General features: G+C 32.8%; 2 protein-coding genes and 1 pseudogene across 2 annotated transcripts; all 3 read left to right on the top strand.

The window, feature by feature from the left end:
- Positions 1-2,216: 2,216 nt before the first annotated feature.
- Positions 2,217-2,729, top strand: LOC148266523 (cytochrome P450 71D7 pseudogene; annotated as a pseudogene).
- A 147-nt stretch (positions 2,730-2,876) lies between these two features.
- Positions 2,877-4,025, top strand: LOC148266522 (cytochrome P450 71D10-like). Its single transcript, XM_088218707.1, has 2 exons — positions 2,877-3,113; positions 3,377-4,025. The coding sequence occupies exons 1-2, from the start codon at positions 2,877-2,879 to the stop codon at positions 3,998-4,000; spliced, it is 861 nt and encodes a 286-aa protein (XP_088074833.1). The 3' UTR covers positions 4,001-4,025.
- A 15,033-nt stretch (positions 4,026-19,058) lies between these two features.
- Positions 19,059-21,270, top strand: LOC110808653 (cytochrome P450 71D10-like). Its single transcript, XM_088218706.1, has 2 exons — positions 19,059-20,009; positions 20,433-21,270. The coding sequence occupies exons 1-2, from the start codon at positions 19,113-19,115 to the stop codon at positions 21,054-21,056; spliced, it is 1,521 nt and encodes a 506-aa protein (XP_088074832.1). The 5' UTR covers positions 19,059-19,112; the 3' UTR covers positions 21,057-21,270.
- The last annotated feature ends 514 nt before the right edge of the window (positions 21,271-21,784 follow it).

Below are 21,784 nucleotides of genomic sequence, written 5' to 3'. Positions count from 1 at the left end.
TGTATGTATGTTGCACGCTCAGAGAAAAAGAGAGAGAGGCTGTGCGTAAAAGAAAGAGAGAGAAGAAAAAGAAGAGAAAAGGAAGAAGTAGAGAACTATATATATATATATATATGTATATATATATATATATATATATATATAGAGGTTGAGTGGCAGCCAAGAGAAAGAAAATAAAGTGGTTTTCATTCTCTCTGGTGACATCAACTCAGTAATTTCGTACTTTTCTATAGAAGTTTAAATTTGATTTTATTTACTCTTTTTTTCAAGTTCTACGCAAACAAAAGTAAAATTTTTTGGGTTCTGAATTTAATCTTTGGTTGATAATTTTTTATTTATTTTAGTTGATAATAGATTTGATTTGATACATAATTTTTTTTTTTTTTACATTCAAGAATTTTTTACATAAAATTTAGTATCTATTTAATTTTAAAATTATTATTTATTTATTATTTTTATTCGATTATATATCAATGTAGACTGAGATTATTATTAGTAATTTTTATTAATTAATTTAAAATTATTTTAATTTACACAATTAATTATATCCTTATTCGAGAGCTAATATAAGTAAGCAATTTCTAATTTAAATTGTATGAATATACCCAAAAAAAAATTAATATCTAGATTATGTTTGTAAATTGAGCTAAGTTATCTATTTATTTCATCTCTTCTTAATTTCTATAAAGTTAGTTTGGGTTACTTCTTTTCTACTTACTGTCTTTATGTAGAAATGATTGATGATGCTATAATTTGGCCTTGTTTAGTACATACCAGATCTCTGTTTTCTACTTCCAGATCTCTTGTACCAGTGTCTGTCAGGGCAATGATTTATGAAACTAGCTTATGGAGTATGACATCAATCTCAGACAGTTTTCTTTTTTAAATGTCTGCTAAGATGTCTTTCAAATAGAAATAAAAAGTCTACCTTGCAAAACTCAAAGGCTCAATAACATAATATAACTTAGCTTGAGATATCTTTTATAAAATCATTCTTAATGATTAACTTTTAGGAATATATATATCTATCTATCAAAACGCCATTCAAATAGAAACAAAAAACCTACCTTGCAAAACTCTAAGACTCAATAACATAATATAACTTAATGATTAGCTGATGCAATTTTTACTCATGAAGCTCCATCTTGCCCATGACCTTGGTGCTTCTCAGCTTCTTAATTTCCAGGACGAAATGGAGGTATCTGTCATTAACTTTGTAAATATATATATAATGTTATTTATATGTATGTTGATTTTAATTCAAAATAATATATATATATATATATTAGGTGGGCAGAACAGTTGGTTTTTATTAATTAATTTCGGATTCGGAGGAATTTCAAGTTTTCTTGATTCATCACTAGGCCCAAGTCAGATTTGTTGAAGTCATCTCTACTGGTCCGGCTATACCAGTTATTCAATTAACTGCTTTAAACCTCAGGCAACTCACGTCTGCTTCTTGTTTTTTATCGCAACTCCCAATTTTCTTGTCGTCTTCTTTCGTTCATGGCCGATTCTTCTTATTTAGCAAACTTCATTTGCGAGCCAACAATGGCAGATTACATTTCGAAGACTCGAAACAGAGGTAGTCTCTTCTTTATCCTCTTCCATCCTGACTGCCTAGAAAATATTGGAGAAAAGGTGCAGCTGTTCTGATGGCCGAGAGGCTATCATAAATCAGGTATGTCATTATTCTTTTATGATGATTTTCTATTTTTCACTTTCTGTTCGTTATCTAGTCATTATAATAGGAATGAATTGTTGTCAACAAGTTCTTTTTGACATTGGCTGGTGATAAGGGATCAAATGTGAGATTACGTGCTGTTATATATATCCATATACGTGTGTGTGTATATATATATATAAATGTATATGAAATCTCTGGTAATCTAAACAGTTAATTAAATTCTTTAAATTTTTGAGATGATTAGTTTATTAATTTTTTAAAATAATATCAAAATTAGAATTCTAGTGTTCAACTTTTATTTCTTATATTTTTATTAAAAATTAAATACACTTTTAATTTAATGATTTAATTAGGTCGTTAAAATATCAATGTTGATTGTATCGTACTCATTCAGTTAAGTTTTTAGAATTATTATTTTATTAAATTATTTAAGAAAACATATCTGCTGAAACTTCCCAAGGACTCTTTAAATCTGCAGATAGACGGGTGCTGAAACATATTATAGCTGTAAAATAAAAATTAGTCTTCAATGGAGTTTGAATCTTTCTTTTCCACCGCTTTTTTTACTTTTCTTTTCTTGCTTCTGATTCTGAAAATTGTTAAGTATCCAAAAGCCGAAAACAAAAGAGCAGCAAAGCTACCTCCAGGGCCATGGAAGCTGCCTTTGATAGGCAACATACACCAGTTGATCTGCTCACTCCCCCATCACTCGCTAAGAGACTTGGCCAAGAAATATGGACCCTTGATGCACGTGCAGCTCGGCCAAGTCTCAACCGTTGTTATTTCTTCTCCAGAAATCGCAGAAGAGGTCTTGAAAAACCATGACATCGTATTTTCTAATAGACCCCGTCTTGTTGCTTCTGACATACTGGCGTACAATTCTACAGACATAATATTTTCCCCATACGGTGACTATTGGAAGAAACTGCGAAGAATCTGCAACATTGAACTTTTGTGCCCGAAACGTGTCCACTCTTTGAGGTTGATCAGGGAAGAAGAGGTGGCGCGTCTAATCAAAACTATCTCTTTGAGCGAAGGTTAGCCTATCAACCTCAGTGAAAAGGTTTTTTCGTTGACATACGGCATAACATCGCGAGCAGCCTTTGGTGGTAAATGGAAGGACCAAGAGGCAGTTGTTTCCATCGTCAAGAAAGGAGTGGCGCTAGCATCAGGCTTCTGTCTTGCCGATATGTACCCTTCATGTAAAGTGCTTGAGCTGGTGAGTGGATTGAGGCTTAAGCTTGAGAATCTGCATAAAGAGAGTGATAGGGTTCTTGGAGACATCCTCAATGACCACAAACAAAAGAGACTAAAGAGGACTGGAGCAACGAGTCCAGAGCAAGAAGATCTTGTTGATGTTCTCTTAAACTTTCAGCAAGATGGTGATCTTCCCTTGACTGACAACAACATCAAAGCAGTTATCTTTGTTAGTACCCAACATATACATATTTAGTTAAATAGATAATAATTAGAATGGACGGTTAATTTTGCAAAAAGCAGAATGTGGAAGAAGGTAATTTTCATAACGTGATTGTGTCATTTAAAATTTTTAGTACATTATTATTTGACAAAAAAATTTTATGAAACAATCACGTGTATGGAACTATGCTGAGAATTATTTGACGAAGTTTATGTCTTGGTTCTATCAAGAGTCTCAGACTGAAATTACATTTCTCGTTTCTGCTTCAGGACATCTTTGGTGCTGGGAGTGAAACATCCTCGACAACTGTGGAGTGGGCAATGTCTGAACTACTGAAAAATCCACGGTTGATGAAAAAGGCACAAACCGAGGTCAGGCAGGTATTTGATGCGAAAGGATACGTGGACGAAACAGAACTTCATGAGCTAAAGTTTATTGAATCAGTAGTGAAAGAAACACTCAGGCTACACCCTTCTGCACCTCTGTTAGTTCCAAGAGAATCTTCTGAGGACTGCGTGATCAAGGGGTACGAAATACCTGCCAATACCAAAGTCATTGTTAACGGGTGGGCGATAGGGAGAGATCCAAAGTATTGGAGTGAGCCTGAAATATTTGACCCAGAAAGGTTTCTTGATAGTCGAATTGATTATAAGGGAAAGGATTTCGAATACATCCCGTTTGGTGCAGGAAGGAGAATATGTCCGGGCATCTCATTTGCAATACCTAATATTATATCGCCGTTGGCACAACTGTTGTATTATTTCGATTGGAAGCTCCCTGGAGGAATGAATTATGAAGATTTAGACATGACTGAGGCCTTTGCCGTGACTGTGAGAAGGAAATATGATCTTGTCCTCATTCCCATCAGCTATCATCCTTTATCTATCAAATAAGAGCATTACAATCTATTAAAATTAATATGGTTTTCTTGTATACCAAATATTTGCAGACTCTGTAGTTCGCACTGCTTATTTTCTAAGTAGAATCTCGAAATGGTGAATAAGCCCTATAAGACTATTCAGTAATAAATAAAAAAGCATTAAGTTGTTTGCAGCTACCTACTTTCTGCATTGATGTAGTTGAAGTTGTTAAGATCCAGCACATTGAAAATAAAAAGGAAAAATTAATAATTTCAAAGAAAAGAAAAAAAAAAGAATTAGGTAGCTGCAACTAATACATATATATATATATACGTGTTGCACGAAAAAAAAAAGATCTTCCGAGAAACAGAGAGGGAGGCTGTGGGGGGGAAAAGAAAGAGAGAGAGAGAGAAGAAGAGAAGATATATATATATATATATATAAATATAGAGGTTGAGTGGCCGACTAGAGAAAGAGAAAAAAAGTGGTTTTTATTCTCTCCCATTGGTGACATCAACAATGACATCATCAATTTCGTCATTTTGTGGAAAAATTTAAATTTGACTTCGTTTAACTTTTCCTTCAGTCCTTCACAAAGAAAAGTTTTCTTTTTGTTCTGGATTTAACCATAACTGGATTGTCTTGTACTTGGTTTTAATAGTATATTTGATTTAAAGTTTGACCCGTTGTTTTTTCTCTCACACTAAAGTATTTTCTATGTAAAAATTTTATATATGTTTAATTTTAGAATTATTATTTTTACTCAATTATACATTAATTTAATTTAAAATTATTATTAATAGTTTATACTAATTAATTTGGGATTGTCTTAATTTACACAATTAATTATATTTATGTTCAAGACCCAACAAGTGATATCATATGCAGGTTGGCTGATTTGTTAATTGATTTGTGGTCCAGAATTAATCGTGCAAATTAGAATCGACGAATACATAGATAATATGATTAAACTGATAGCTTCAAATTATTCAATTTGGAAGACAGAGATGGAAGATTTTTTTTATTATAAAATCAGTATGATCCTATAAAATTAGGAACTGCAAAGTCAGTTGAAAAATCAGAGGATGATTGAAAAAAAATGCACAGTAAAGTTGTTAGAACTATTCGACAGTGGGTGGATATCAGTATCCATCACTACATAAGCAATGAAGTCAATGCACATGACTTGTGAAAAAAATTGGCGAATATGTATGAGAGAAAAAATATTCAAAATAAAGCTTTTGTTTTAGAAAGTTAGTGAATCTGAAGCTGCTAGATAGACAGTCAATGGCTTAACACTTCAATGAGTTCTAAGATTTGATAAATTAATTGAATATTATGAAACTCTATATGATGAAATGCAGACATTATTATTTTTGAGTTCGTTGCCAGATAGTTGGAAAACTTTGGTAATGTCTTTTAGTAACTCTACTCCAGACGGTGTTTTATCTTCATCTATGGTAAAAAAAATCTCTATAATGAGAAAATTAGAAGGAAGGATGTGAGCAGTGATACCTCAAGAGTCCTTGTCACAGAGAGCAGGGGTAGAAGTAAAAGTATAAATCTTAAAGGATATAATAAAAACAAATTCAGTTGTTATCATAGTGGTAAGGAAGAACATATGAAACGAAACTGTAGAATTTAGAAAAGAGAACATAATAATCAGAAAAAAACAGATGATTATAGTACCACAACAAGTGTAACTGATAATGAAGAACTTGTTGTACTTTCTTTTGTTGATGATCATGATTATGTTATTGATCTTGATACTGAGTGAATTGTTGATTCAACAGCATCCTACCATGCTACACCTAGGAGGAATGCCTTTATTATGTATAAAGCAGGGAACTTTGACATAGTAAATACGGGTAATACCATTTATGCAAATATTATGGGTATTGGTAATATTTATGTGCAGATAGATGTTGGTTGCACATTGACTCTAAAAAATGTGTGATATGTGCCTTATTTACGCCTAAATATGATTTCTACACATGTTTTAGATCTTGATAGTTATTAAAACTCATTCAGTGGTAGAAAATAGAAACTCATCAAAGATTCAATTGTAGTTGCAAGGGATAGATTTTGTCACACTGTACAAGACTCAAGTGAAGATAATTAGAGATACTATGAATGCAGTAAAAAAAAACATGTTTTGCCAGATTTGTGGCATAGGAGGTTGGCTCATATGAGTGAGAAATGATTGCAGATTCTAACAAAGAAGTCTCTCATTTTCTTTGCCAAAGGTACAAATTTAAATTCTTGTGATGATTGTTTATATAGTAAGCAATATAGAATTTTTTTTAGCAATTCTTCTAAAAGAAAAATGAATTTACTTGCGTTAGTCTATTCTAATGTATGTGGTCCTATTCATATGAAATTATTAGGTGATAAAAGATACTTTGTTATATTTATTAATGATGCTTCACGAAAAGTTTGAGTGTTTGTTTTAAAAAAAAAATATTAGGTTCTACAGTGTTTCACACAGTTCAATGCTATGGTAGAAAAAAAATGAATATTTTTAAAGTGTCTTCGCAGTGATAATGATAGTGAATATACTTCAAAAAAATTTGAGAATTACAATTTACAGTACGAAATCAGACATAAAAAGATTGTTACAGATACTTCTCAGCACAATAGTGTTGCTGAAAGAACAAATAGAACCATACTAGAGAATGTTCAGATGTTTGCTAAAAATTTCTAATATACCAAAACCATTTTGGAGTGAAGCACTCTACACTGCCTGCTACTTGATAAATCGATCTCTATAAGCTCTTTTAGATTTTGATATTCTTTTGAGAGTATAGTCTAGGAAGGATGTCAATTATTCTCATTTTAAAGTTTTTGGTTGCAAGATATTTATGCATGTTCCTAAGGAGAGAAGCTTGATGACATGATAGTTTTATGTGTTTTTCTGGGTTATGAAGATACAAAATTTGAGTACAGGTTATGGGATCCAGTGAAGAAGAAAGTCATTAGGTCGAAAGATGTAATCTTTGATAAATACAAGACCCTATTAAATTTTGAAATATTTGAGAAGACTACAAGTAAAGAGATTTATTTTCCTACGTTTATTCCTCTTAAAATTAAAAATATCAGTAATAAAAGAGATGTAAGTGATTATGTGTCAATACCAGTAGATGTAAATGATGATCTTTAGCAGGAGGATCAGCCCCCTCTACTTCAAATTATTGAAGAATCTCCGGTTAGAAGGTCAAACAGAACATATCATTTATCTATCAGATATTTAAATTCTTAGTATATTACAGTTATTGAAGAGGGGGAGTCAGAAAGCTTTCAAGAAATACAAAATCAATGGGTAAATACAATGAAAATAAATTCTTTAAAGAAAATTTAGACTGATTTGGTTAATATAGTGACCAAAATTCGTGACAAGTATCAAATGTATTAAAATAGGAGAATTGAGTAAAAATTGAGTAATAGATGAATGAATATCATGAGTTGGAGGGAGAGATTCTTAAGATGCCACCTATTTAAAAAAAAAGTTAAATTATTAATTTAAAAGAAAAAAAAGGAGTTAGGGCTGCAGCTCATATATATATATATATATATGTATGTTGCACCAAAAAAAAAAAATTTCAAAGAAAAAGAGAGAGAGGCTGCGAGGAAAAGAAAGGGAGAAAAAAGAAAGAGAAGAGAATTATATATATATAGAGAGAGAGAGAGAGAGAGAGAGGTTGAGTGGCTGCCAAGAGAGAAAAAAAAAAAGGTCGTTTTCATCCTCTCTATTTGGTGACATCAGCAGTGACATGAGCAATTTTGTCCTTTTATAAGGAAGTTTAAATTTGATTTTGTTTAACTTTTTCTTGTAAGTTCTGCACACAAAAAAAATTGTTCTGAATTTAGTCTATAGTGGATTATTTTATATTTATTTTTATTGATAGAGAATTCGATTTAAAGTTTGACTTGTAATTTTTTTTTTTTTAGGTGGAAAGATTTTTCATATAAAATTTAATATTTATTTAATTTTAAAATTATTATAAATTTATTATTTTTATTTAGTTGTGTATTAATTTAATTTAAAATTATTATTATTAATTAATTTAATATTATTTTAATTTACAAAATTAATTATATCTCTATTCGAATCTAACATAAGTAAATAATGTCTTAATTTACAATTAATTATGTGGAAATGATCGATAATGCTATAATTTGGCATTGTTTTTGAATCAGAGGTTCATTTTACAGAGATTTGTCTGAAGAGGAGGCTTGTACCAGTGTTTGTTAGGGAGTTAAAATCTTGTGAGAATTTCTTATTATGTTTGGAGAAGATTTAAGGCTTGACATTATGCCAACTGGAAGAAATATAGGTAAGTCCAGAAACCCACAATTTATTTTTATGTCATTTATTAATTTTTTTTATAAGTTTTTTGTACACCATATTTTGTCGAGATCTTGTTATGTAAAAAAAAAGCACATCACTGAATATTTCGAAAGATCGATCAAAGAGGATAAGGGTTGCAGTATAATCCTAATAATTTAATGAAACCAACTTATGGAGTATGACATCAATCTCAGACAGTTTTCTTTTTTAATTGTCTGCTAAGATGCCTTTCAAATAGAAATAAAAAGTCTACCTTGCAAAACTCAAAGGCTCAATAACATAATATAACTTAGCTTGAGATATCTTTTATAAAATCATTCTTAATGATTAACTTTTAGGAATATATATATCTATCTATCAAAACGCCATTCAAATAGAAACAAAAAACCTACCTTGCAAAACTTTAAGACTCAATAACATAATATAACTTAATGATTAGCTGATGCAATTTTTACTCATGAAGCTCCATCTTGCCCATGACCTTGGTGCTTCTCAGCTTCTTAATTTCCAGGACGAAATGGAGGTATCTGTCATTAACTTTGTAAATATATATATAATGTTATTTATATGTATGTTGATTTTAATTCAAAATAATATATATATATATATATATTAGGTGGGCAGAACAGTTGGTTTTTATTAATTAATTTCGGATTCGGAGGAATTTCAAGTTTTCTTGATTCATCACTAGGCCCAAGTCAGATTTGTTGAAGTCATCTCTACTGGTCCGGCTATACCAGTTATTCAATTAACTGCTTTAAACCTCAGGCAACTCACGTCTGCTTCTTGTTTTTTATCGCAACTCCCAATTTTCTTGTCGTCTTCTTTCGTTCATGGCCGATTCTTCTTATTTAGCAAACTTCATTTGCGAGCCAACAATGGCAGATTACATTTCGAAGACTCGAAACAGAGGTAGTCTCTTCTTTATCCTCTTCCTTCCTGACTGCCTAGAAAATATTGGAGAAAAGGTGCAGCTGTTCTGATGGCCGAGAGGCTATCATAAATCAGGTATATCATTATTCTTTTATGATGATTTTTCTATTTTTCACTTTCTGTTCGTCAACTAGTGATTATAGCTATGAATTGTTCTTTTTGACATTGGCTGGTGATATGGGGTGCTTATTCAGGGCAATTCCTTTTTTAACTTTATTCCGTGGCATGGAAATTGGTGATGGAGCCGTGGATTCTATTGTTATGCTACATTGATTTGTTCGTTGTCAGATAGATATGGATAATTTGGCATATACAACTGGAAAATGTCGGTTTTTGCAACCAAGAAGAGAGACTTGCACAAGAAGGCAAACTGTCAAAGAATTTGCTGCCAGAAAACATGAATGTGAAGAAGCACACACGACTCGATTATCGCGGAAATTAATTCTTTTACTGGAAGCCTTTTTAAGTAGTTTAAAAATGATGCATGATTAATGACTTTATTTTTATTCATATATTTGTCTTGCTATTAGAAGTCATCATTATTGTTGATTACAAGGATTTCTTATCTATAATCTGAAAGATATTTTATGTTCATTTTTGAAATATTTTATATTTATTCCGAAAAATATTTTATGTATACAATAAAGAGTTTTGTGGGAGAAAAAAATCTTTATAGTTTCTTTATTTAAGGATTTATGAATCTATTAATGATGTATTCTCTCATTTAATTATAATAAAAAAAATTTATTTTCAGTTTTGTCCGTAAATGTAAGCACACTTACCGAACTATGTTAAATCTTACGTCTTTTCTTAATTTTTTTTCTACTTTATTTTAATTGTGTGCGGTTTAGAGATTAACTTTTTAGGACATTATGATCATTGTATGTTTGAACAGATTGGACATCTGTATTGAGCTTGTGTATTGCAAAAATGTTGCCAACAACATCCCTATGTTATCAGTTATAACAAGGTTGTGAGAATGACGTATCTTAGGGAGATATGGTGTTGGATTTAAGGTTGTGTTTTTCTTGTTTTTGTTGTTTTGAATCGCTCTTTTGTGCTTGCTAGCCGTCAAATAATTGCTCAATCTGAAGCTTTAGCAAAGCACAATTTAAAAGCTACTAAGGAATTCTCACCATTTGACAAGTATTAAATTGGTGAAAAAGCTGGCTTGTTTTGTGAGAAAAAAATAGTGACGCAAATATACATATGGCACTTGGATGAATGTGTTAGGTCCCAATCAAAGTAAGGATTAAAAGGAGATAGCTTTTCTACTTAAGGTGAGAAAAGAAACCAGAAAGTTGAGATTGTTTATTCACTGCCTTCTTCAACCTCCGAAGGTCGTTAACTACTCAAAAATGAGTTCCAAGATGAGGATATATTTCTACTTCTACGAACACGAAATTCAAATAAAAGATAAGGGATACTTCGGTTATGGAGAGCTGCTGCTGCGGAGTGGTTGTAAGTGGCGCGGTTCTTTAACTGAGTGGGGATATTGTTGACCGGTTCTGTAGGGACGAAGGAACTGAAGGCTGCACATGCTTCAATCCAGATACTTTGGGTTCTTTGTGGGTACCTGTTGGGATATTCGGATCCTAACAGAATATGAGTCATATTACTGCCTTAAATGGACTGCTGGGTTGAGTGGTGGGAGCTCTTTCCACCAAGGTGACATACTTATCTGTTCTAGAAGGGTTAGATCTCGTCCTGGTCAGATCAGTCAAAAGGTTTCAGATAACTTCTTTATACTTAATTGTATAATGTGGAAATTACTACTCAAATTGAATGTTTTAATTTTGACTCGGGCTTCATCTTCCAGGTGGCATTAGATGATCACTTAGATCATACTTCTGCGTATACCCCTTTGCAACTAGTCTCGCCTTATATCGATCGATACTTCCGTCTGCTTTAAGTTTCACTGCGTACACCCATCTACACCCAATAGTCTTTTTTCTTTTGGGTAATGGAGCTAGTTCCCATGTGGAATTTGTCTGCAAAGCCTCCATCTCCTCGTTCATTGCCTTTTTCTACTTTGCATTCTGCAATGCATCATGCACACTATTAGGAATAGAAACTTCGGATAGTTGATTAATAGTAAGTGCATATGACTTAGAAAACTTATAGTGGAGACATAATTATTAATAAGATATTTAACTTTGGCTTTAGGATCAGGTTTATATTACTTTTTTGGAACACTTTTATTAGATTTTTGTGGATATCTAAGAGTCATAAATTCATAAGAAATATTTGTTTCATTAAATATAGGATTTGGAATTACCTGAGGTGAAATATTCTGGACATTCTGAGTTGATTCTTCGGTTAATTGTGTTATCAAAGGCAAATCTGCAACTACTGATAATTTTAACATATTTTCAAAAAGAATCATTAGTTCATTATCATTCTTAGCCAAATTTTCTTGACTACTTCTCTCAATATTTTCATGCATCTTTTTTACCTCAAGGAAAACATCTTCATCTCCTTTACTACTATTTTTTTTGTAAAACATTCTCTTCATCATATTTCTCCCCCTAAAAAAAAGGTACATGAACTCTTTCTGAGTAATAAGATTTTACCTCGTGAAAAGAAGCATCCAGGATCACATGTAATTTCTGAATTTGAGGGTCATAACACCGATATCTTTTGTAAAAATCAGAATAACCAACAAAAATACATCTTTTTGCACGCAGATCAAGTTTATTTCGGAGATTCTTAAGAATATGAACATAAAGAGTACATCCAAAAACTCTTGGTTCAAGATTTAGAACACGTGGAATGGAGAAAAAAGATTTCATCTTTTGTTGTGGTGTTTGAAAATTCAATACATTGGAAGGTATCCGATTGATTAAATAAGCAGTAGATTTTGCAGTCTCACCCCAATAGAACCGAGACATGTTCATACCAAAAAGTGATGCACGAACCACTACCACCTCCATTATTTGCCTATTTTTTCTCTCTGCCAACTCATTATGTTGCAGAGTATATGTGCAAGAGGTATGATATCGAATATCTTTTTGGCTTAGAAAATTTTAAATTTTGCATCAACAAGCTCTTTTGCATTATCAAATTCTTAAGTACGAATCTGGCGTTGATGTTGAGTTCCCACCAAACTATGAAATGTTTGAAAAGCTGTGAAAACATCATTTTTTCTCTCAAGTAAGGACACCCAAATTATTCTAGTACATTCGTCAATGAATGTAATAAAATATAAAGCTTTAAACAGAGAAGTAGCAGGGCTCCAAATATCAGAGTGTATAAAAATAAAAGGTTCAAAATATTTATTTATACTAGGTAAGTAAGGAATACAATGATTTTTAACCAGTTCATAAATATCACAATGAAAATTAGAAACATTCCAATTCAAAAATAAATGTGATTGCAATTTTTGAAGATATTTAAAAGAAAGATATCTCAATCTTCTATGCCATAACCATATAGTTATTCGAGCTTTCTCTTCACTACTAGTTTTACATGCACAACTAACTTTTTGTTATCCATTTTCTGTCAATTCTAAGTAGAAGAGTTTGATCTCATTTAACACTATAACTAGGAATCTTTCGGGTCAGAATATCCTAAAATACACAAAAAAAGGCCAAAAAGTTACTGTGTAATCAATAGATAAGGTAATTTGGCTCACAGATAAAAGGTTATATTCAAAATATGGGACAATAAGAACTGTATCCAAGATGAGTATATCAGACAAAATAGCAAATCCTTCTCCAGTAATAAGAGCTATACTTCCATTAGCTGTAGATCTAACGGATTGAGAAGATGCGTGAATGGATTGTAACTGGCTAGGGTCTCTAGTCATATGATCATATGCACCTGTATCAATATTCTAAGTTGTATTCTTAAAAGTTGTAGAAAAAATATTTGCTTGATTAATAATACTTGGGTGAGCAACATTTGCTAAAGACTGCAAATTATCCTCCGGATTACATTCAACTTCTTTAGATGATATCATCATAGCTTTTCCTGCAATCTTTTTCTGTGGTTTCTTTAAGAAATCCCACCATTCAGGATAACCAACGATTTCGTAGTATCGTTGTGTAGAATGATCAGTTTCACCACAATGGCTGCATATAAAATTGTCCGACTTTCCAACAAATTGATTATTTCAAGTTTTTGCTAATGTCGAGGATGATCCATGTAATTTTTGGTTGGCAAGCATGGCTAAACTTTTTGAGATCACTCGAGAACCTCCCATTGTTTGTCGTTAGTAGTAGTCTTCTCTTACATATGTATATGCACCCTCTAAATCCAGTTTTAGATCTTTTCGCAAGATTTCTCCACGAACCTGATCAAACTCAGAATCAAGTCCACTTAAAAAAATATGAACTCGAAGTCTAGCCATTGTAGAATGCAACTGGACAATTCCTTCAACTACTTCTGCTTGAGAGGCAATCCTATGATCAATTTTTTGAAAAATAGTAACAAGTTCATTATAGTAAATAGACAATGGTTTACAATTTTGTCCGGTAGAAAAGGTCTTTTGGTTTAACTCAAATAGACGGGTTTTATCTGGTCTATCATAAAATGTTCTTAATACAGCTTCCCATATTTCCTTAACTGTGGAAAGGCGAATAAATTGCTGCATGAGGAATGGACTCATTGAGTCAATAAGCCAACTCTTTATTTTCTAATTTTCGGTGACTTATGTTTTGTAATTGGGGTCTTTAGGTACAAGCTTTTCCGTTTCTCTAGTAAGATAACCAGCTTTATTTCGAGTATTTCCATAAGTTGATACCATAATAAGTAGTTTGTCTCATCTAATATAATATTGCTGGAAAATGTAGAGTTACCATGGTGGATGACAATTGGTGTTGTTTTCTTGTTGGATACGAAAGGAGTTAATTCAGACATTTGATTTTACGAAGAGAAATATGAGATTTGATTCAAGAGATCCTTTAGGAAGAACGCTCTGATACCATATGAAACAATAGAACTTCTAAATAATTCAGAGATGATTATTCTTTTCTATTCAGAGACAATATATAGATATAATTACATCACAGAAAAAGAAATATAAATTATTACACAAAAAACCAGCTAATCAAGTTCTTATAATTGTGATACTAATATAATAATTTATAACACTAATTTATAGCACTAATTTAGTAATTTAGCAATTAATATAACAATTTGCAATACTAATTTAATATATAATTTACAATACTAATCTAGTAATTTATAACTCATGTCAACATTTTTTTCTTTTTTTGTGAAACCTCATCCATAGGACACGGTCTACTTCGTTTATACATTTCTTTTTAAAAACCGTTTTTCCCTTATGATAATAAATAAAGATTTAACATAGCCATAAATACTTGTCCTTTTATTTATATATGGCTTGTCTCCTCCTTTACAACTCAGTTAAATGCATACTTCATCACATCTGTATATTTCTCGATTAAAAAGTTCTGCATTCTCTTTCCATAAGCATACAATAGAGTTGGTGGTATGATTCATAAATTGGAGATTTTGGTCATGGGGTGATTGGTGTTATAGATTTTATCAATTTGATGATACACAACAATTATTGTTCCTGTGGTTTTAGTAGTATGATATAGTCATGCATAAGAGTTGTGGTCTGATGACAATCCCAAAATATTGAGATGCAGGAATATAAAGATTAAGATACTCAATCTGTTTATGGTTGCATACGCGTATCTTTATTTTGATTTTTCAATGGTTGGAAAAGCATTGATGTCGATCATCATATTAGAATCAATATAATAGTTGACTATTGTACTACTGATGGTCCAGTTAGAATATGTGCTTTCATGTCCATCCTGTAGATAAATATTAGAGATATTTATTTGGTTAACAAGTCTATGGTTTACTTATATTTGTATAAGACTCCATATATGTAGTGCGATGTATTTCTTGTACTGTGCTGTAAATGGCACAACAATTATGCTGAATAGATACGTGGGACAATCTAGTCATAAATCGTACATGTTCTGCTATCTGGCTTTTCCACTAGTGAGGTCCAGTTATAATATGTGCTTTCATGCCCATTCTGGAGATAAATATCAGAGAAATTCAATTGGTTGATAAGTCTATTATCTAGTTTGTATTTGCATAGGACTTCATATATGTAGAGTAATATACTTCTTGTACTGTAAATAGCACCATAATATTCTTGACTGTGAGAAGGAAATATGATCTTGTCCTCATTCCCATCAGCTATCATCCTTTATCTATCAAATAAGAGCATTACAATCTATTAAAATTAATATGGTTTTCTTGTATACCAAATATTTGCAGACTCTGTAGTTCGCACTGCTTATTTTCTAAGTACAATTTAGAAATTGTGTAGAAGCCATACAAGATTATTCAGTAATAAATAAAAAGGCATTAAGTTGCTTGCAGCTACCTACTTTCTGCATTGATTTAGTTGAAAGTAATCAATGTCTGATTCAAATTGTATGAACACAAAAAATAAATAAATAAATATCTAGATTATATTTGTTAGGCAAATTACAGTATTTTATTTATATATATATATATAGATATAGATATTCCAGCTTAACGCTTTTGACTCTCGGAACGGAACTGACAAGAGGGTCATAGAGGCTTGTTTGCTAGCAACGCAGTTGATAACAAGGGAATGGCTGCAGTTCAATCTTCAGAGATTTCTTGTAATAGTTTTATTATATTTTAAAAAATATATATTTGTACTTATAAGGAACTTCCGAGCAAGATTGTGATATCCCAAGCTCAAGCCTAAATACTATCAGCTTAATAACTTTTGAATCCAAATAATCATTTTTTAAAAGTTCAAAATCAAATAATCGATATACTAATATCGTTTAAATTTTTGTAAAAAATTTAATAATCGTGTATATTTTCAACACAAGATTAGACTATTCAAATTATTATAAGACAAATCCTTCATTTATCATCAATCTTACAAATTAAAATTAAATTCTTTCGTGATCTAAGATCACATTAGCACGAATTTTTCAGCAGACACATTTTATGAATGTAATTTTACGGATAGAAAAAACCGATGCCATTCAGAATACGTAATGTATCGTCAAGATATATAAATTCTTGTTTCGTGGCAGGCAGAAGCAACAAATAGCTTGGTTGATTGATTACGGCGAGTAGAAATTTCTCCAGCCAAAAGAATTAGGATAACCACAAGTTCTGATTGTAAAGTTGTGTCATCAATGGAGTATCTATTTTATGTAATGCCACACACCACATGCAACAAACAAAATGCCAAAGAGTCCAATAACTATTTCTTCATGTCTTTTGTTCTCTTCTTATGCAATCAGCAAGACTTGTCTCCATTGTAATGACCCCTGAAATTTAAAAGAAAATGTATATAATAATTTGAGTACGGAAGCGAAATAAAAATTAAGGTTAACATCCTTTATACGATAACTTAAAAGTATTAAACAAACATCATGGAATATATTTTCTGAAAAAAATACGAGAAATGGAAAAAATAAATAAAACTATAAAGTATTTAGCATCTACTCGCAACTTTCTTACGGATCGGGCTCGAGAACCAGATCCTCCTGATCTGAAATGATTAAATAAATGGTGAGTTACACTATCCCAGTAAGCACATCACACTATATCGCCGGCACAAAAGTAAATGTTGATAAAAAACCAAAAACAACTAATTGAGCACTAAATTTAAACCAATACATTCATTAAACGTAAAACAATTTACTTTTTTACTTACCATTGGAGAATATATGAAAACAATATATAAAAACAATAACATCATACATATCATAACTTCATGCACAATCAGTAACATAGAACATATCATAAATTCATATTTATTAACAATAACTAATTATGACCGTTTCTCGTTTCACCAGTCTACTAGTATCCATGGAGATCCATAGGGGTGTCTCCGCTACACGTGAACCATTTTTCTTAACAATCTTAATTTCAGGACCGTCCACATACCCCATCCGGTATGAGCGCCAAATGATTAAGTCTCCATACCCAGTCCGGTATAAGACAACGTTCACGGTAGGGTTCCCTATAAACTTAATCCGTCCACCATCTCTTAGGACATCTAGTGAGGCTGTCATTTTATATGTTTATTAGATCACATCCCTTTTCTGTTTCTCCTTAATCTCCGTTACCAAATTAAACACAATCACATAAACAAGAAACATGCACCCGGTAACACAATCATATCTTAAATCCCAAAATCATACAATTGTCAAGTAAGACAGTAATACATGCATTTAAAACCCTAAACCAGATACCATCATGCCTTTAAACTGTAAAATAAATAAATAAGAATCAACAGAGAACAATGTCTGATTTCGGGCTACAGTAGCAATCCGTAATTAATTATGCATATTTATCTAACTTGTATAAAAGATCGTATTATTATTTATTCAAACTTCACATCTATGATAGGAAATAGAGTGAGGGGTTCTTACTTGATTCGACGCCGAAAACTAAATAGTTACTGTGCCTACATGCGGTTCCTAAATTCTCTGAATTTTTTTTTTTGGAACTGGAACGCGCTTACGGTACCTATAAGTGTCCCATATAAACTCAAAAATCAGTCTCAAGGCCTACTCGGCCAATTTCAAAAATCCAACATGGCGGCTCTGCCGTGCTCTGGCGACAGTGCCCTCGCGTGCGACGTCGACTCGCCTCGAGTTGGCTGTTTTCGGTCATTTTCGGCCGAATTCAGCCAAACTTGCATCGGTTCCTACGAAAAATACACTTAGGGCCCTTGGTGGGCCGAAAAAATGTAGAAAACCAAAACTCACCGGCGGTGGGCTCTCCGGTGCGGCGGCTCCTCCGGCTCACGTTACAATTGGGTGTTTTGCTTCAATCAACCTGTAGAGAAGAAAACGATGATCACAACGGTGAAAAAATCACATCAAACGGGAATCGAGAAGGGTCTCATTGGAGGGATTGTTTGAAACACCTTGTGGTGGCGTCGCCGAGCTTTAGCAGCATTTTTCGAAACACTCCGCGATGGCGCTGCTGAGCTTCGGCAGCGTTTTTCGGTCAATTGTCCGGTTCTTTCACTCCAATTTGGTCATGGGTGGGTTTAAAATTGAATTTCGTGTAAGAAGAGAAATTTTTACCTCGTTTGGCGGTTGAAAATTGCTCCAGTGCGGCAGCGGGTGGCGGCAGTCGTCTCCCCGGCAGCTGAGTTGTCTTCTCCAGCAAGGGGCTCTAGTAGCTAGGGTTAGGGTTTGGGTGCGGATGAGGTTATTTATAGCTATCTGCTTTTGATCTGGGTCGTCCATTACTTTTAATCTGTACCGTCCGATCGCGATTAAATAGGGAGTGAATCTGAACCGTTCATCGCGATTCAATTTGGGATGTCCGTGCGCGATTCAATATGGCCGTCCGTGCGCGTTTTCAATCTGGGACGTCCGTACGCGCGGGAACGAATCTCAGCCGTTCGATCGCGTGCATACGGATCGCCCACGTGACTCTCCTCGTGTCAGCGCCTCTGCCACCTGGCGCGTCCTTGTTGGTCGAGGCTGCTAACCGGGTATCTGACGTGGTGTAACTTTTTTAAATTGTATTTTGACCCCTGATTTTCGATTTTTTTTTTAAATACGTTTATAACCTAAATTTTTACCACTTTTTTTCAAAATTATTTTCAATTAAATCCTTAACTAATTTTTCAGACTTTTTATTATTATTATTATTTTCATTAAATTAAATTTAATTTAATTTAATTAATAAATAATTATATTAATAAAAAAATTAAATTAAATTAAAAAAAATAAATGTTGGGTGTTACATCCATGGAGACAGTAAGAAAGATTTTCCTCATCTTTATATTCATGAACCCTACTTAATTCAGCCGGAAAGAAAAAAATAATAATAATAAGTGGGAGAAACAGAAGAAAAATGGAGTTTCAGTTTCTTTCCTCCACAATCCTCTTTGCCTTTCTTCTGCTGCTTATTAAAGTTTTGAAACTTGTTAAAACCTCAAAAGTTAAGGGCACTTCGCCCAATGTTCCCCCGGGGCCATGGAAGCTACCGTTAGTTGGAAACCTGCACCAAATGATCAGTCCATTACCTCATCACTCCCTAAGAGAAATGGCTAAAAAATACGGACCTCTCATGTTTCTACAGCTTGGTGAAGTTCCCACCATCTTTGTTTCCTCCCCAGAAATTGCCAAACAAATCATGAAAACCCACGACACTATTTTCTCTCAGAGGCCTTCTATCCTTGTTTCGAGGATCATATCCTACAATTCCACAGGCATCGCCTTTGCGCCATATAGTGACTACTGGAAACAAATGCGTAAAATCTGCACCATGGAGCTTCTGAGTCCTAAACGTGTAGAGTCTTTTCGATATATCAGAGAAGAAGAGGTAGTGGATCTCATCAAAACAATATCTCTAAATGAAGGATCAGTCATCAATCTATCTGATAAAATCTTCTCGTTGACATATGGAATAACATCACGAGCAGCCTTTGGTCGAAAGTCCAAGGACCAACAAGCGTTCTTGTCAATTGTCAGAAAAATTTTGGAGCTGGCATCGGGATTCTGCCTCTCGGATATGTACCCATCAAGCAAAGTGCTGGAATTGCTTAGTGGGATGAGGATTAAACTGGAGAAGTTGCATAAAGAGACTGATAGGATACTTGAAAACATAATCAGTGAGCGCAAACAGAGGAGATCAAACAGAACAGAAACAGAGGAATGCCTAATTGATGTTCTTTTAAAGCGTCAACAATATGGTGCTCATGACCTCCACTTTACCTTAACTAATGACAACATCAAAGCAATTATCATGGTTAGTATTGTCCTGCATGTTGCCTATACGGCCCTCCCACACAGACATATGTACGCACAAATATATTTTTATTTAGAATCCTGAAATGGTTAGCGTTGATTTTCCTTTTTTTGAAAAGGTCATGTTGACTTAAACTGTGTATTTTGTATTATTCAAATTTCTGTTTCCTTAATTTGCTTGATCATTTATATTTAAGCTATGTTTAGGACAAAATTAAGAAATTCTTAAAATTCATCAACAAAATGCACCAGTCCCAGCACCTTGGAAACAGAGTAGATTGAGAGTTAAGAAAAATAATAGCTTTACCCGCAGGTGAAAGTGCCGGGACAGAACAAGTTTTTGTCGCTTTAGATTTCTGTTTCCCTATTTGGAAACGTTATTTCCTATTAAATTTGAAGTTTATTAAGTTGCAAATGTTTTCAGGACATATTTGTTGCTGGGAGTGATACATCATCCACAGTTTTGGAGTGGGCAATGTCTGAATTGCTGAAAAACCCAGGATTGATGAAAAAGGCACAAACCGAGGTAAGACAGGTTTTTAACTCGAAAGCAAATGTAAATGAAAACGGTCTTCATGAATTAAAGTTCCTTGAATCAGTCTTCAAAGAAACACTCCGGCTCCACCCACCTGCACCTCTGTTAGTTCCAAGAGAATCCATGGAGAATTGTGTGATCAACGGATACGATATACCTGCCAAGACTAGAGTTATTGTTAATGGATGGGCAATCGGAAGAGATCCAAATTTCTGGAGCGATCCTGAAGTATTTTCCCCAGAAAGGTTCTTAGATACTTCAATTGATTACAAAGGTACAGAATTTGAATATATCCCTTTTGGTGCCGGAAGGAGGATGTGTCCGGGAATTTTGTTTTCGAGACCTAATGTTATGCTGCCATTGGCACAACTCTTGTATCATTTTGATTGGAAAATCTCTGGAGGGACAAATGAGAAAGATTTAGATATGACTGAGGAATTTGGCCTGATTGTGAGGAGAAAAAATGATCTTCTCTTGATTTCTACTCTTTATCATCCTTCGACTGTTGGGTAAGAATCTGAGGAACTTCACAATGAAGTTGTTTGTAATGCAGTAAATCATGACACTATAAATATTACAAAAAATAAGCTCTGCTACCCTTCATGTTAGTTGCAGAGATTCTACTTCAAGTCATTCAGATTTGAAGCAAATATATATATGTTCACTGTGCTTGTAAATTCTACAGCACATATTTAATACTATAGATTGTGTGTTTTATATTCCTTAATTTTTAGTGTAATAAATTACAATTAACTATTTAACAAAGACAAAATTCAAAAATTAATTATGTAATGAGTATGCGGGTGAACTATAATTTATGCTTTTAAGACTTAAAGTTATTGTTAAAGCAGTTGTTAAATAAAAATATTCTCGTACGAAGAAATAAATTGTAGCATCGTATGAGAAATTTCTGTAAAAAGAGAAGGCACGTATTATGGCAATTCTGCCTTTCGAACTTCACTATTACCTACTACATTTAAATAAGTGTAAAGTTGAATCATATTATTTTTTAAATTTGAGCTAAGAGCTATGTCAAAATGCATTGTAATGAGGTCAAAATCCAACTTTCACATACTTTAATTTTAGAAAAACATGAATCAGAATATTTGGGATCCAACATTATTAGTTATTATTACTTAAAAAAACTAGAAGTTTGTTAATATTTATAATCTCAATGTCCAAATCCAAAAACATCATCAAGAATTTTAATGGTTTATAAAAATGCTCTTCTACTAATTCAT

This window comes from Carica papaya, chromosome 4 (genome assembly GCF_054855325.1).
Source record: "Carica papaya isolate Zhongbai chromosome 4, ASM5485532v1, whole genome shotgun sequence".
Lineage (NCBI taxonomy): Eukaryota > Viridiplantae > Streptophyta > Magnoliopsida > Brassicales > Caricaceae > Carica > Carica papaya.
The sequence above is the reverse complement of the archived record's forward strand: the minus strand, read 5'-3'. Positions and strand labels throughout refer to the sequence as shown.